At 39.9% G+C, this 17,382-nt stretch overlaps 1 protein-coding gene across 1 annotated transcript; it reads right to left on the reverse strand.

Moving 5' to 3' along the window:
* Positions 1-1,215: 1,215 nt before the first annotated feature.
* Positions 1,216-12,557, reverse strand: SELE (selectin E). Its single transcript, XM_017534114.2, has 14 exons — positions 12,405-12,557; positions 12,010-12,094; positions 11,153-11,536; positions 10,508-10,615; positions 9,112-9,297; positions 8,169-8,354; positions 7,867-8,055; positions 6,739-6,927; positions 6,430-6,618; positions 6,044-6,220; positions 5,386-5,493; positions 4,591-4,612; positions 4,413-4,485; positions 1,216-3,089 (listed from the first exon to the last, which is right to left on the reverse strand). The coding sequence occupies exons 2-13, from the start codon at positions 12,044-12,046 to the stop codon at positions 4,428-4,430; spliced, it is 1,833 nt and encodes a 610-aa protein (XP_017389603.1). The 5' UTR covers positions 12,047-12,094; positions 12,405-12,557; the 3' UTR covers positions 1,216-3,089; positions 4,413-4,427.
* Between the last annotated feature and the right edge of the window lie 4,825 nt (positions 12,558-17,382).

A 17,382-nucleotide genomic window follows, 5' to 3' on the forward strand; every position in this document is an offset into this window, starting at 1 on the left:
CCTCCTGGGTTCAGGCAATTCTCCTGCCTCAGCCTCCTGAGTAGCTGGGATTACAGGCACGCACCACCATGCCCAGCTAATTTTTTTTGTATTTTTAGTAGAGACGGGGTTTCACCATGTTGACCAGGATGGTCTCGATGTCTTGACCTCGTGATCCACCCGCCTCGGCCTCCCAAAGTGCTGGGACTACAGGCTTGAGCCACCGCGCCCGGCCAAGCCCCATTTCTATATTTGGGGATTGAAATAATTGCTGGACTTTTGAGAGATGGAGATATTAAATTGCACACTGGCAGTAGAGGGGGGCAGTTGATACATAACTGGGTTTTAAACTCTAGCCTACTGAGACAACTCATTCCATTTATTGAAAAATGATTCTACTTTTTATGATGAGCAAAAATATGCATTCATTCATCCATGCATTGATTTACTCATTTAATTAATATTTGTTGGATATCCACTCTGCATCAGGAATGCGCTAGGTTCTGGAAATACAGCAACGAACAAGTTAATTTTTCCCTACCCCTAAGAAACTTAGAGTTTAGTGGGGAAGACAGACATTAAACAAACAATTACACAAGTAATTATTTATCACAATTAAAGGAAGGAAGACAAATATGAGTTAAAGAGGAGACCTAGTCTAAGTAGCCAATTCTCATGAAGGGACATGTATTAGTTGGACTTCTCCAAAGAAACAGAACCAACAGTGTGTGTGTGTGTGTGTGTGTGTGTGTGTGTGTATTGGGGGTGAGGGCTGGTATTTTTTATAGAAATTATTTCACACAATTATGGAAGCTGAGAAGTCCTGTGGCCTGCTATCTACAAGCTGAGAACCAGGAAAGGCAGTGGAATACTTCAAAGTCCAAAGGTTCTAGAACCAAGAGTGCCAGTGTTGGAGGGCAGGAGAAGATGGGGGTCCCACCTTAAACAGAGAGTGAATTCACTCTGCCTCTAACTTTTTGCTCTACACAGGTCTTCAATGGGTTGGATGACGGCCACCCACATTGGTGAAGACAGTCTTTTTAGTCTACCAATTAAATGCTAATCTCTTCAGAAATATCCTCACAGATAATCAAGAAATAATGTTTTTTCAGGGTGATAGAAATCTTCTGGAGTTGAACGTGGTAATAGTTGCACAATGCATTTTTAAAGGGTGAAGTTTGTGGTATGTGAGTTTTATCTAAATACAATTTTTAAGAATGAGCCTTAACACAGAGATAAATATAAACATGTTTATTGTCAGATAGTGTCATGTCAAATAGGTCTGACATAAGCTTAAATAAATACATACTTTAAAAATTATAAAATATTTTAAGTTATAATTTAAAATTTTCAGTAAAACTCAAACACAAACCACATTGGTATTTCACACAGCTAATTTCTAATGCAGTTTACATAAATATTTACAACACAAACAATTTCAAAGAAAGAAACAATTCATTCCACACATAGCCTGATCACAGTAGTTGTTCTCTGTTATTTCCCGGAGTTTTTCTGCCCCTTAAAAAGGGGCTGTTCTGATCCTTCTGACATCGCCCTTTTGACTGCTGGCTTTGTCATTGCCAGTGTTCAGCCAGAACTTCTCTGAAACTTTCTTTTTCAACACATGCTAAGTTAATGGAAGTGCAGGAGAGTTTTGATTCTCACGCTCCGCAAGGCTAGAGCAGCTTTGACAATTACTAACCAAGAATTTCTCATTGCCAGTGATCAACCAAAAACTGGAGATTTCCTTTGGGATTTTTTAATCTGCTTATAAATAAACACAAATGCTTGCTCACACAGGCTTTCCTCCCTTCCAGAGCACCCTAACATACAGAAGAAAACAAATAGGGAATAACTATTAGACATCTTCATTCTTTAAAAGTCTACTAGATGACTCTTTTATATGGTGAGTTTCTATCATGAATTTTAAATCTTCCATAATATACAAGGATTATGTTTACATATTACATCTGACAAACATCTTTGTAGGAATGCAAAGCACATCCATCCTCTGCATTCTTTTCCAACAAAGACATTCAGAAAATTGTACCTTCGTGCATTTGCATTTATGCCTTTATTAGATCAAAACATTTGACCTCATGGAAGTTTTTCATCATGGAAACCACACATTTCTGAAAAAGATACCTGACAAAATACAAACGTTCCATTCAGTTTTTACTCTCCAATATCACCATGTTTTTAAAAACCAACTGTAGTAAAAACACGCAGAACTTTACACTGATTAACATCATGCCTTGCTAGGGACAAGTGTTTCCCTTTTTGAAATAAATTTATAAGAGATGTAACATAATTTGTTAACAAACAAAGAGGGGGTAATCTAGGATAAGTAACTTTTACCCATAACAGTTTATAACATTTACATATTTACAAGTTTTTTAAGTCCCTACACCACTTGTATTGAATAAAGAACTATGGAAGATTATAATATATTCAATGCAAGTAAAAAAGATCACAATCTTTAAGAACTCTTTAAGAAGCACTGAATCCCATAGGGATGAAAGTGATTAAATTGTGCATAGTAACCCACGGAGCGTTGAGTAGGATTTGCACCGTTAACAACCCTCCATGCATTGGCCTATGTGCATTCAAAATCTGTCATTTTTTCAAGTTAGAAATAGAATATTTTTAGCCATTTTTTCCTCTGAACTCTTGATAATTATTATTCATTCTTATGACAGCAACTGTGGAATCAGCTTTTGAAACACTGTGAAGGGCAAAAGAAAGAAACAAAGCCATAAAATGTTGTGTTTCTATACCAAGATTTCACAGCAAGCAAGGGGGAGTTAGAAAAGGAATTCTGAGATTTCACAGTCGTGGTCTCTTCGCCTTTGCTTGGAAGAAAATGTCCTTTCCTTTCATTAGCCAACACTTTCTTGACCCTGAGAGTAGGAAAGAGAACACTGAGTCCATTCAGTCAAAGGCTGGCCTTGCCCACTGGACTTTGATCCACTGAAGTGGTGGTGGGTGTTGCGGTTTCAGCCATAAAGGCATGTGGTATAGCAGGCAAGAAGGGCCAGAGACCCGGGGAGAGTTCTCTGTCTCTGTTGTCTTCAGTGTATCCCTCTAGTTCTCCAGATGCACCTGTGTTTCTGCAAATACAAGCATGCATGTCATCAGAACACTTAACATTCTGTATACATTCTCACTAAGATAGTGCATGTAGGAACATCAAATTCTATTCAGTGATGATGGATACGTATTATACATCTGCCAAAACCTACAGAATATAGAACACAGAATGAATCCTAATGTAGCTTGTGGACATTAATAAATGGTAATGTATCGATATTGGCCTATCAGTTGTAACACTAATAAAAAATGTTAATAACGGGAAACTGGAGGGGGTGGTGAGGAGATATGTTGAAACTCTGTATTTTCTGCTCAATTTTTCTATAAACTTAAAACTGCACACACACAAAAAAAGGTTCTTTTAATTTTTTAAAAAGTATTCAGAAGGACTTGACCCTTCCAAATTCTTACAAAGCAGGTCAAAGTGGTTAAGAACACAAATTCTAGAACCAGACTGCCTGGGTTTGGATCCTAGCTATACCGCTTACTAGCTTGGAGATTTCAGGCAATTTACTTAACTTCTCTCTGTCTCATTTTCTTTATTTGTGTGATTGCAAATATACTAACAGGCCGGGCCCAGTGGCTTATGCCTATAATCTTAGCGCTTTGCAAGGCCAAGGTGGGCCGATCAGGGAGGTCAGGAGTTCAAGACCGGCCTGGTCAACATGACAAAACCCCGTCTCTACTAAAAATACAAAAAATAGCTGAGTGTGGTGGCAGGCACCTGTAATCCCAGCTACTCGGGAAGCTGAGGCAGGAGAATCGCTTAAACCCAGGAGGCAGAGGTTGTAGTGAGCCAAGATTGCACCACTGCACTCCAGCCTGGACAACAGAGTGAGATTCCATCTCAGTATTAAAAAAANAAAAAAAAAAAAAAAAAAAAAAAAAAGATAGAGAAAAGAAATATAGTAACAGCCCCTATCTCAGAGTTCCTAGCTTAGAAAAGTTCCTAGAATATGGTAAGTGCTATGTAAGGGTCAGCTACCTTCATTATTATTATCTGTCATAAATGAAATTACACTGTAATTTCACATTTAAATTCAGATTTTGGACTTCTCATGAAAAATTGGGAGCTGAATCAGGCAAGATAACCCCGTAGCTATTTGCCAGCTTTAGGAAGCTGCTATGCCCTTTGGATGGGTGTGCACTTTGCATTTTACCCTAGCAGCCAGGAGCCATGCTTGTGCTCTGATTATTGCAGAGGCCCTGAGGCAATACCCTGAGGTGACGATTTCTCCCCCGCCTCCTCCCTGAAATATTGGCAAGTTTAGAAGGTTCAAGGAGAAACAGAGCCTGTAGAAAAGACGCCTCTCTCATAACCATCTGTAATTTACAAGTCTTACCTGATTCTTTTGAACTTAAAGGATGTAAGAAGGCTTTTGGTAGCTTCCATCTGATTCAAGGCTTTGGCAGCTGCTGTGGAATACATGAGAACACTAGGTAAAGCACTGTCTTCCAACATGAAGAGAGAAAAATGTGTGGAATGTTCAATGGCATGCTTTGTATAAGAATGCAACTTACCTGGCAGGAACAAATTTCTTTGCTGCAAAAGAAAAAACAAAAATCATTAATTCAAAGTAAATGATGTTAAAGATATGTTAAGTCCAGATACAATATGACTTAATTCATTAAGGGTTACAAACTCAATGCCTCAGGGCCTCTGCAATAATCAGAGCACAAGCATGGCTCCTGGCCTCTAGGGTAAAATGCAAAGTGCACACCCATCCGAAGGGCATAGCAGCTTCCTAAAGCCGGCAAATAGCTACGGGGTTATCTTGCCTGATTCAGCTCCCAATTTTTCATGAGAAGTCCAAAATCTGAATTTAAATGTGAGATTTCCTATTTTGCAAATGTCAGAACTTAACTCAAAAATGTTTTAAGTACTTTTAAACATGTAAGCCATGTTTAAAAGTGTAGTCAGATGTGCTTGCATATTCCTTAAGAGATGCTCCCAAATTTAAGGCTATACTCCAAATAAATCTCCTTAGGAAGGATTTTATCCATTTTCCTTAAAGCGCTCATGATGGCAGTCTCATTGCACAACTCCTGGAGGCATCATATAATTCAATATGAATAGCACCCCCTGGAGTTGTGCTATATTAGGCACAACTAACATTTCTATTTCCTAAAACTCTTCCCATACTGAATTGTACTACTAACTCTTTTCCTAATACTTCTGCTTAATTATACTGCATTTATTAGTGTTTATCCAGATTCTAATTATTGTTCAAATTTGTAAGCAAGACCATGACTTATCAATGAGAAAGAAATGTACTTTAAAAAACATTTCTGAAGTGTATCCATAAACGTCCTCACCTTTCCGAAGGAATTTCCGAAGCCAGAGGAGAAATGGTACTAATGTTAGGAGAGAGACTCCAGCGGCAGAAAGTCCAGCTGCCAAGGGAATGTTGGACTCAGTGGGAGCTAAAAAAACAAGAGAGGAGGAAATGGCATGAGAAGGAACTGATGTTAAAGTTTCTCTGTCCTGTCCATTTGGCCTTTTTTCTGTACACCGATTACTAGCAGCAGCAGAGCTATGTAGTTTAATACAAGAAGCAGAGATGTGGCATTAAAGGCCTTTGAGATTTGCTCCAAGCCACCTTCCAAGTTATTTCCACCATAGCTTCCACCACCGGCAGGCTAACTTGCCAAGCTTGTTCACAATACCACATCGCGCTTGGTTAATAAACACTGCACTTGGTGCTCTCTTGCTCTCACTCCCTCTTATTTTCCATTTCCCCTTTCTCCTTTCCTCTCTCTGTCTCCTTTTTCCAGTCATCAGAATTCTATCCATTCCATCAACATGCAACTTCTGTTTTTTCTCTATCTAACCTCATAAAATTTAATATGCATAATTTGTTAACCTGGGCAAACTTTCTGGCTTGGATATAATGGAGAGTTGATTACTGTAACAAGATAGCTGCCCCTTTTTCTCTTTAATGCCCCAGACAACCACCATCAGTCAATGCATCACCTTCACAGGCAGGCAGCATCCCAGACCAGTGTCCTGTGGCACCACACGTCAGAGCTGCTGAGCCATTGAGCGTCCATCCTTCAGGACATGCGAACTTGCACACAGTGCCAAACACAGGCTCCCCACTGCAGCTCATGTTGATCTTTCCCAGAACTGCCAGGCTTGAACATTTTACCACTGCAAATGTTAGGTACACAGGTAGAGTTTCAGAAAAATCTACCGGAAAACTTATAAAACTCACTTAAAAGTCAACATTAAATGTAATGTATAAGCACTACATTTTTGGCATGTAGGAAATTAGAATCAAACCCCCTTGGGGCAATCTAGGTTCAGAAATTTATGAGGTATTTGACCTGTACCCTAAAAAAGTCTGCACTCAATTCTACCTTGGCAGGAAGGAACCTCTTGTGTCCATTGTCCCTGAGATGTGCACTCGAGTCGAGTTGATCCATGTAATTCAAATCCCTCCTCACAGCTGAAGGCACAAGAGGACTTGTAGGTGAATTCTCCAAGGGGGGAATGAGCACACCTCACCATGCCCCTCGGGAGCTGGTGAACAGCATCACATCTCACAGCTGGAACACATGAGAGAGCACTTTAGAAGTTTATTTGCATCTCTGGTTTCCCAAGATAACCAAGTTCCTAAGCTCTTCAATAGTTTTTATCTTAAAATAAAATAAAAACAAAGACCATACCTTCACATGTGGGCTTCTCGTTGTCCCACTCCCCTGTGGGGCCACACTGGAGCCTTTTGGAGCCCTTCAACACAAATCCCTGCTCACAGGAGAACTCACAGCTGGATCCATTCTGGAAACTGCCAGAAGCACTAGGAAGACAATTCATGTGGCCTCGCGCAGGGCTGGACAAGACTGTGCACTGGAAAGCTGAGACATCAAAATGATGGTCAGAAAATATTGCAGTGGAACTAGAGAGTACTTGGCATTTGTTGAGTGAACCGTGTTCATTCCAGCAACACTTGGATAACTGAAGGTCTTTATAACTCCCTGGACAAATGGGAAGATGGGTGTATTTTTTTTTTTTTTTAATTTCAACCCCCTCACTGATCATGGCACTAATTAAAAGACTAATTAACAGGGACATTAGTTCCTGGGCACTGTTATCTAACATGCAAAAGAAGTTATGGTCAAGGGAATGATTTCACACAGTCTGAGGACAACTTATGGGTCATGGATGTTTATAGATGGTGCCAAAAAGAAAGAAAGAGAAGAAAGCACCCCTATAAAATTTATCTGCTTTGCAGTTTGGTTTTTGTGTTATAAGGTTTTGCTACTGGAAATCATTCTGTGCTGGCTTTGGCTAGGAGAAAGCCAGTGCCTGATGGTAAAAACTGCTTGTTTTCAATATCCTTGCTCTTAAAGTGAATTAAAGTGCACTGCTTATGTATGTATCAATACTATTGCTGTAACTGACACCATGCTTGAAACAGTCTCATCACTGCTAATTGTGAGCCATTTCAGGAGAAAGGTGTGATGAGAGTTTTAGATTCAAATCATGTTCTCATTATTCTGCTTTCTGAATTTTCTAATATGATTCCTTCAGATTAAGAATTCTGTCTACTCTATGCTAATGTCTATAAAGTTATATTAGCACATCACAGTTCAAAAAGCAGCAAAGCATTCATTCTTAATACATATGATCCTTTCCCTGGCCAAACTAGTTATTTTAAATGAATCTCAAAGATATGAGTGTTGCTCATCAAATCTTATTTCAATAGTTAAAGTGGGTATTGGGTTTTTTTCACTGTCCAAGTTTGAAGATGATTGCTCTTTAAGAAAGTATAAATCAAAGGACCTCAAGCTTACCTTCACAAACTGGGATTTGCGGTGTCCATGTCCCTTGAGTGGTGCATTCAACCTGGGCTGGACCCTGCAGCATGAAGCCTTCCTCACAGGTGAAGTTGCAGGAAGAGTTGAAGGTGAACTCTCCAGCAGGGGAATGGCTGCACGTCACAGAGCCATTCTGAGGCTCAGGGATAGCCCTGCATGTCACAGCTGTAACAAATGTGCCCATAGAATTGGTTTGGCAGGGCATAGAATTAGTTTACCCATTTCCAGTATTGGGAAAACGAATGTTAACAGTAAGTCTCCATGTGGAGCAACTTTACCTTTACACATTGGCTTCTCATTGTCCCAATTCCCAGATGAGGTACACCGAAGGCTTGGGGCTCCCATTAGTTCAAATCCTTCTTCACAGTCAAATGTACAGGTTGTGTTCCATGGGAAGCTTCCAGGACTTTGGAAACATTCCACAAACCCATTGGCAGGATTTGTCAAAGCATCACACTCAACCACTGGGGATTTGAAAGAGCACCATGAATTTTACAGAAGAATGATATCTTCACTTCCTTTTAAGCTGGGTGTATAACAGAGTGAGGAAGCTGCCTTCAAAGGGTAGATCCCAAAGTCCTGTGTCAATTCTTAGGGACATACACAGCCAGAATAAAAGCTTTTATTCTTTTTCATGGATATTTCTATCTTCTCTGATTAATTTTCACTTTGCCTATGCTGAGTGGTCTCTAACCTTTACATGAGGTAAAAATTAAAAAAAAAAAAAGATTCTTGACTGGTAGTTATGACTAGTACTGACATACATTGGCCATTCATTTATTCTAGCCTATCAGAACCTGAAGAACTGATTTTTTCTTTTTTGGCCTCTGGTTCAGAAAGATAAAATTGAAAGAGAAGAAGAGATACTGAGACTGCTTGATTATCACGGTCTTAAGTTAGTCCCATAGCATGGGAAAGCTAAACAGGGAAACAAGATGGGAAAGTCATCGAGAGTTCTAGAGCTTTACTGTTTTATGGTCTCCTTTATGAATTACCAGAACCCCAGAAACACCCACTCCAAACATAGAATAAAAATTTCTCTCAACCCAAGCAGGTACTAGGTTAGCCATATACATTGGCTAAGAGAATAAGTTGTATTAAAAACGAAGACAGAAAAAGAGAACTTTCCTGAAGTTTTGAAAATGTTATAAGTTGTATTAAAAAACAGAAGCAATAAGGGATGACTTGGAGAATGTTCTGTGCATTCTGAGAGGGATTTACCATTGCAGGCTGGAATAGGAGCACTCCATTCTCCAGAGGACATACACTGTGTGGCCTCCATGCTGCTTGGCAGGTAGCCCCTATCACAGCTGACAGAGCAGGAAGAATTGTAGCTGAAGTTTCCCAGTGGGTGACTGCAAACCAAGCTTCCATGCTCAGGGGATTCCGGGGCTGTACAGTTCACAACTGAAACAGAAACCCAAATCAGCTCTGCTCATCTCTCACCTTACGCAGTTAAGAACACTAGAAGCTACAACTACAGGGTTTTTTTCAATTTAAAAACTTATAAAATTTTTAATGGAATATGTAAAATTGACTGTAATTCTACCCTTTTTCTTTTAGTCAAGAAAATATTGATCCACAAAAAGAACAAAAAACCACAACCACAACCACAAAAAAAGAAATATTCAGTGATACAGGGAGAGTAGTGTAATTGTGTTTTTCTCAAAACTGATCAAATTATATAAACAAACAAAAACAGCAAACTTAGGTGCTGCAACAAATTTCTGGTTACTTTTCTCACAACTGCCAAAAATACTACAGTAAGCTTCCACCCAGGGTAAGAACCATCCACGAAGGTATATTTCAAGTTTAAATACTAGAGTACATTATGAATTTTAAAACCCTCATGCTGCACTGTCTAATATATTAGCCACTATCTATTTGTGGCTACTCAAATTAAACTTGAATTTGTTGAAATTAAATGACATTTAAAATTCAGTTCCTCAATGTCACCAGCTACATTTCAGGTACTCAATAACCACGTGTGGCTCATAGTTACACACTGGACAGCACAGCTATGGAACATTTCCATCATCACGAAAAGCTCTATTGCACAACACTGTGCGAAGGGACCTTGGAGAGAAGCTAATCTAACTCTCTTAATTTACAGATTTAGAAACCAAGAACTCATTTCATTCAAGTGACTAACTCCATGCTACACAGCTAGTCATTACAGAGCCAGAGCATGAACAAAGATGCCCTGGACTCTGTAACTCACTCATTTCCACTGCAATGTCTTGTTACCTACCACCTAGATGATGTGAGTACCTGCTCCTTGCAGAGACACAAAACTACAGTTTATTGAATGTGTCCTGTGTGCCAGGCACCATGTAACCATGAGCCTATGAAGTTCACGCTATAATTATCCCCATTTTACAACGAGAAAACTGTGGCCTAAAGAGATAAATTATCTTGTCAAGATGCCGTAATAAATAACTGGTGAATCTAGGACTCAAACCCAGAAGCGTCTGACTTAATAGTTTCAGCTCACAATCACCAAATGACACCATCTGCACCAGAGAAGGAAAAGCATGCAGACCTAACTCTGAAACCAGCAAGGATGTGAGATGGTGCTACCATCTCAAGTGAAGGAGCAGGTGAGAACCAGACTTACCTTGCTCACACTTGAGTCCACTGAACCCAGGAGCGCACTTGCAAGTGTAATTATTGATGGTCTCTACACATTCACCGTGGACACTGCAGGATGTATTGGTGCAGGCAGCTGCGCAAAACACAAAGCATGATGAGGACAATTATTGTGCTTATTCCGAGTGCCTTTGAATTTAGAATCAACAGTGTGCAACAGAGACATCAGCAGTGCTACAGAGTTCCACAAATCTTAACTGAAGTGTTCTACAAAGTGCCAAATCGGAGTTTCAGGCCCACTTATCTTAAACTTTGTTGCTAATGTACAGATGTTGGGAGTATGGCTGTGGCTGGCATGTACAATAGAAAATTCACTTCTTCACAAACTCTGAAGACAGGTCCCCTACCACAAATAAACAAGTAACTAAAATATGTAGTGTGTGTATTTTTACATGCAAAGAACTACATATATGCCTACAGTATTTATATACATTATATATACACATTCTTGCTCACATTCACACAAAGCAGTGAAAGAGAGAAACTTTAGCAGTTAAACAGAATCTTTTAGAACATAAAATTACCACAATAGAGAGCAATTTTGGCATGCTGTAAATTTGCCAAGACGCGCACACACTGAAACTACCTCCCACTGCTGCTGCAAACTCCCTACCTGTGTAGCACAGGGCCAGCTTCTTCTTGCTGCAGCTCTCATCATTCCACATGCCCACGTCTTTGTCTCTCTTGATGTAGATTTCCACGCAGTCCTCATCGTTTTGCTTATTGTTGGGTTCACCTGGAGCCCAGTTCCTGGCTGCTTCTGTCAAAGGTTTCTGGGTTCCTACCCAGACCCACACATTGTTGACTTTTCTGATTCCAATCCAGTAATAACTTGGTGAATAGCTCAATATGGAGTTTAGGTACTCAATCTCTTCTTTGTTTTGAATTGCAACTAGATGTGTGTACCTTTGCTGACAATAAGCACTTGCCTCATCATAAGTCATAGTTTCCGTGGAGGTGTTGTAAGACCAGGCTCCACTCTCTTTAATGAGAAGCACTAGTGGGAGAAAAAGAAAAGAAATGGTAGAGTTTGGTGCTGTTGTGGTTTAACTCTGATAACTGTGCTTCTTATTGTCTTATTTTTGACCTACTGTGGGCCAAAATGTTTGTGGCATGGCCCAGAATTTTTTCTCCTTTTCAAAAGGAAGAGGTACGTATGAAGAAACAACTACTAATTTTTTTATCGAGCACTTAGTATGCACCATGAAGCACTGTTTGAGGTACTAAGAACCATGCTATTGAATCCTCACAAAGCATCTGGAAAATAAGTCATTTATGATCCACACTTTACACTTAAGGAAAGAGAGACACTAAGAGGTAATGAAAACATCCCTGAGGCCTGGGCAGGCAGAGGTCAGGAATGCTGCCATATATCCTGCACAGGACAGCCCCAGCCAAGGAAGGATATTTTCAGTCTGAAATATCTGTAGTGCAAGGATGAGAAATCCTGGTCTAATGACACTGACTTACCGAGAGTGAGAGCTGAGAGAAACTGTGAAGCGATCATGACTTCAAGAGTTCTTTTTACCCAAAGGTTTAGGCTTGAAATACTTTCCTGGGGAGAAAAAAATACAAAATGAATTAGAGAAGGAAATCCCGGGCAGCCAGTTACGTTATTCTACCATGATATTTAAGGCAGCATCCTAAGATTTTGGGTAAAGGATTTCAGTGCCGTAATCTTTATTTCAGAGTTTAATTAAAGAAATAATACAAAATTTAATATTTTCATCTTTTTGGTCAAAGAGAAAAGAGAGGTTTTAGCTACAATACAATAAGCTTGTACAGATGCGATTTTTATTAGAAGGCCTTTTGCATTTCTATGTTTCATGGCCCAAGGCTGCCCTTGTAAAGCATTCTGCACTGACCGTTTTGTGAAGCAGTTGTTCAAACACAGTATCTCTCAGATGGGTATCACTGCTGCCTCTGCCTCAGGTCAGTATAGTAGTTTTGATGTGAAGTCAGCCAAGAACAGCTGAACACTACTGCGGCTGAGGCCCTTTTATAGGAGGGATTGCTTCCTGTGAATAATAGGAGGATATTGTCCAAATCCAGTAAAGAGGAAATTCCCAATGGCAACCAAAAACTTTCCCGGGAATATCCACGATCCTTAAAATTACAATGATGTCAGAACTCTGTCTCTTGAAGCTACTTCACCTTTGTCCATGCCTTTATATTTCATATGTAATTTCATTAATATGACACAAATGTATGATTTTTAATTCTTAGAACATAAAGTCTATGTCTTTAAAAAGTTGTAAAACTTTGCTTGTTAGTAGTGTCCCCCATGTAGTTGTGGTAATAATTACCAACAATACGTTTGTCACCCACAGTCCACTACCTTCAATTTCCCATTCATAGCTGTCAATAACCAATCACTACTCATTTTTTCTTTCTTTTACACCTGCCAGTTTAACATACTGACAGAGGAATAAATCAGAAGGTAGATATTAATCTTCAGATTTTGCATAGCAGTTATGCCTAAATTAAAATATTATCTAAAAATAATATCTACCACTCAAATGTTTAAAATAATGCCTTATTTTTAAAAAATAATTAAAATGGGAAATAGATGTTTATATCTGGGAAAGGTTCATGGTTTGTTCAGTAAAAAAAAGAAAAACTATGTATACATATGTAATTGGTCCAAATTTTGTTTAAAATTTTTTAAATGTAAATGTGCAAACAATAAAAACTCTTCCACAATATTTAACAATGACTATCTCTGGATGGCAGACTTGGGATACTTTTTATATCCTTCATTATTATTTTCAGGATTTTTCTTAATTTTTTCAATTTTCCTTTTTTTCACCTTTATAGTAACAAGAATACAATTTAAAGAAACTTGTCTTTAGGTCGGGTGTGGTGGCTCAGGCCTGTAATCCCAGCACTTTGGGAGGCCAAGGAGGGCAGATCATCTGAGGTCAGGAATTCAAGACCAGCCTAGCCAACATGGTAAAACCCCATCTCTACTAAAAATACAAAAATTAGCCAGGGCATAGTGATGTGTGCCTGTAATCCCAGCTACTGGGGAGGCTGAGACAGAAGAATCGCTTGAACCCAGGAGGCGGAGGTTGCAGTGAGCTGAAATAGCACCATTGCACTCCAGCTTGGGTGACAGCAAGACTCCATCAGAAAGAAAGAGAGAAAGAGAGAGAAGGAAGGAAGGAGGGAGGGAAGGAAGGAAGGAAGGAAGGAAGGAGGGAAGGAGGGAAGGAAGGAAGGAAGGAAGGAAGGAAGGAAGGAAGGAAGGAAGGAAGGAAGGAAGGAAAACTTGTCTCCAAATGCAACAGAATGAGATGTATGTGGTATCATATATTTCTGCTCTTCATTTTGACATTTCTTCTGCGTGATTGTATATACAACGTATCCCCATTTTACAGATGAGGAAATTGAGCAACTGGGATTTCATCTCATTCAAAAGCGCAGAGCTAAGGGTTGGAACCCAGGCAGTTAACATCCAGAGCCCACTCCCTGAACTGCTACTCTAAACCATGATTCTTCTGTTTTTATACCCTGAGATTCCCTGTTCTACCCAAGTTTCCTGGACTCTTTATGCCTTCTTCCTGAGACCTCCTTGACCATCGCAGCTCTCCACTGAGAAGGCTGTGTCATGGGTTCTGAGACATGGGGGCTGCGAGCAGTAGGGAGAGGATGCAGTGAGAACAGACCCTGGGTCCCCAGTGTGTAGGGAGAAAGTGGACAAAGGAAAAAACAAGCAAGGCAAGCAGAGCCATGCATAGGTCACGTTGAGCCCTAAGCCACACTTCCCACAAGTTTCTGATTCAAAAGCAAATTTTCTCTACCGCGAAAGGGCAAAATGATTATTCTAAATTTACATTGAGAGAGCTTCAGGGAGAGAATCCAACACTGGAAGAATAAGACAAATAAGGAGAGGAAGAGATAAGTGAGTAACAGTAACTTATATGTAGACAATATATATATATATATAAAATATTATGAAAGAAAAATAGACTCTCAAGATGCCAAATTCACTATGCCAAAGGGAAAGTTAAGCTTGGGCAATGAGTCATGCAAAACCCTTCTTCCTTTTGTTCCCAAATAGCTGTAATTTCACATGCTTACTTCATCGTATAAAGCAGTAATTTCACATGCTTACTTTATCGTGTACTGAGCACGAGATGAATGGATAATTTCTCTCTACTCCCTTCTTTTTACATGTAAAGTGTAGACTCCCTGAGTGTTCATCAGAGCCTTGCAACAATAAATACTTGCCTAATTGCCAACCCATCTTTCATTTTTTTTCTTCCCCTCCTGCTTGGTCTTTCCTCTCTAAAGATGGAAGTTCCCAAAACCCTCTGGAAAAAGTACAGGTCACAGATCTTACAGTGACTTGTGTTTCTTTTTCCTGGGGACATATTCAGCCGTGACAAAATAAACCTCTAATCTGTTGAGATATGCTACAATTACTTTTTGGTTTACAATATGTACATATTTTTATATATCATAGATATATATGTTTTAACCAGAGGTATGTTATTCAAAATCCACTCACCCTTACAATTATCTGCATTCTCTCACAATATTTTCTATGTCCCAGCCCCTGAGGTTGGGACTGCAAATCAGGTACATGGGTACTGGGAGCTGATGGACTCCCTTCTGGCTGCCTGGGCTGCTGAAGATGCCATAGACAGACCCAAATTTCCTCTCATGGAGAGACCGTGGGCCTGCACAGGGTAGGAGTGGGGTTACAGCCAGACTATAGCTTCTTCACCTGCATTTTCCTATCAGGATCTCATGAGAGGCAATTGCTTGTTTTTTTGCGGGGGTAGGGGGAATATCAGGGGGAGTTGAGGAGGAAATTGGGTGAGATTGGAATAGCTGGGCATGTTGAATATTATCCCCTTCTTCAAATAATCCAAAATTTCCCCCCAAGAAATTTTGGGGGAAGCTGCTCAGGGGTGCTTCGAAGCTCCACTGAATCTTTTAGCTCTGAAGACGTAGCTGGCTGTTACTGGACTGCCAGATTTCAAGGCTGGCCTCATAGGGACCCTGTTGGCAATTTCCTACATGGGGGGAGCATCCCCTACATGGATGAGAATGAAAAGCGGAAAGAAGACGGTGCAAACACAGGCACACCCTAGTGTCTGCCACCAGGGCTATTTCATCTCGGAGATGTCACCCTTCCTGTCTTTATTGTCTCTTTTCCTGGAAGTCCCTTGTCCTCTCCTCCACACCCTTTAATCAGGCATCAAAGACTTTAACCATTTTTACTCTGTGCCCAGACCCACTCATTCTCACTTTTATGGCAAAGGGAGTAGGAGACAGAGAGAAAGCCAAGATTAGGGACCCTAAGACAAATGTTAGAATTTTAACCAAGGCTACCCTGTGGACAGAAGGTTATTGGGTTTGGTGGAAAGCAGCACTGGCCATAACCACATGTGGCAAAAGCATCTATCAAGGAGTGAAGTTATTTTTGGTTCCCCAGGGCTGAATGTGACTGGGAAGCAGGGCAGGGGTGTCCTCCTGCCTTCCTGAGGCTGTCTGTTCCCTTACCTCTGGGAAGACTTATTTCACCTCTGAGTGCTTAGTTTCGAAAGCCTTGGTTTCCCCTCTCCCATAAAAAAAAAGTTCTACTCTGCTATTCTAAGTTACCTTTGTAGAGTCTTAGGTAGAGGGAGGAAATCTCAATAAAGATTCAACCCTATTTGCAAAATACAAACATGGTATTTCTTGCATTCCCAAAATTGTGAAAGAAAACGTTAGTATATCACCACAGTAGAGAATGGCATTTTTGTTTCATCAAAACCTAAATATATTTGATGAAAACGTGTCTGGTTCTAAGTTTATTTCCCAGAAAGCCATGTTTACTCACGTGGAATTTATAGACATCTTGTAATATCTGAGTTGAGTAGGAGCTCTGGGCTCTATCTCACTCTGCTCTCCCACACCCAAGGGGAAGTGTAGGGTTCTCAAACTTTAATATGAAGAAGAATCACCTGGACAGCTCACCTAAAATGCACATCTTTAGTTCCAATACTCAGAGGATCTGACTCAATAGGTCTGGGTGGAGCCCAGGAATTTGGGCGTTAAATGAATATCTCAGGTGATTCTAATACAGAACATGTAAGATGACCAGATCCCATCACACTTTGAGATATATTGGCCTAGGGCCAACTGACTTGGAGAAAACACTAGTAAGACCCTATGGTTGGTGCTCAGCTATAAGTATCAGAATTTTGATCAAAATTTTACTATAATTATGACATCTCTCTTTGGAACTGGAAGGCTAGAACCCCACTTGTAAAGTGTTGAAAAATACAAGGAAATTTTAGGGTGAGTAGTCCTTTGAATTCTTAAACATGGAAAGTGAATGTGTAAGAATTTTTACCAAAGAAAGAGAATAGCTGTTAAAGAATTAACACAAATATGTATATATTAATTTATTCTCCTTTCTCTTCTGATTCCAGAGGAGTTTGTAATTTCACTAACTCTCCTTGAGCTTCCAGGATGATCTGAGACTTAAATTTTTAATGTGCTTTTTGCTTCCTATTTGGCAGCACCTTATCTTGCAGCTTCCGCTTTCTGCTTGGGGACCTAAAAACTAACTAATGGGAATTTCTTCAAAATGAGCCAACTCGGGTGAATTCCCAAAGCGGAAGAAACAAATGAGGATGGGCTGGTTAATTAAGAGAACTTTTCCTGAATACAGCCAGACTGCTTGCCGACTGTTGCTAACATGAGGGAAGAAATATCCCTGGATTTTAGAAGAGCCCCCTTTTTTGTTTTCCTTGGCCATTTGTGCTGCTTGTTTTGTAAGTCAGAAATTTCCTAAAGGACTATTATTAGCTGTGTTCTCGGTGCCTCATATCAGAAAAATTCTGC

This window comes from Cebus imitator, unplaced genomic scaffold (genome assembly GCF_001604975.1).
Source record: "Cebus imitator isolate Cc_AM_T3 unplaced genomic scaffold, Cebus_imitator-1.0 Scaffold84, whole genome shotgun sequence".
NCBI lineage: Eukaryota > Metazoa > Chordata > Mammalia > Primates > Cebidae > Cebus > Cebus imitator.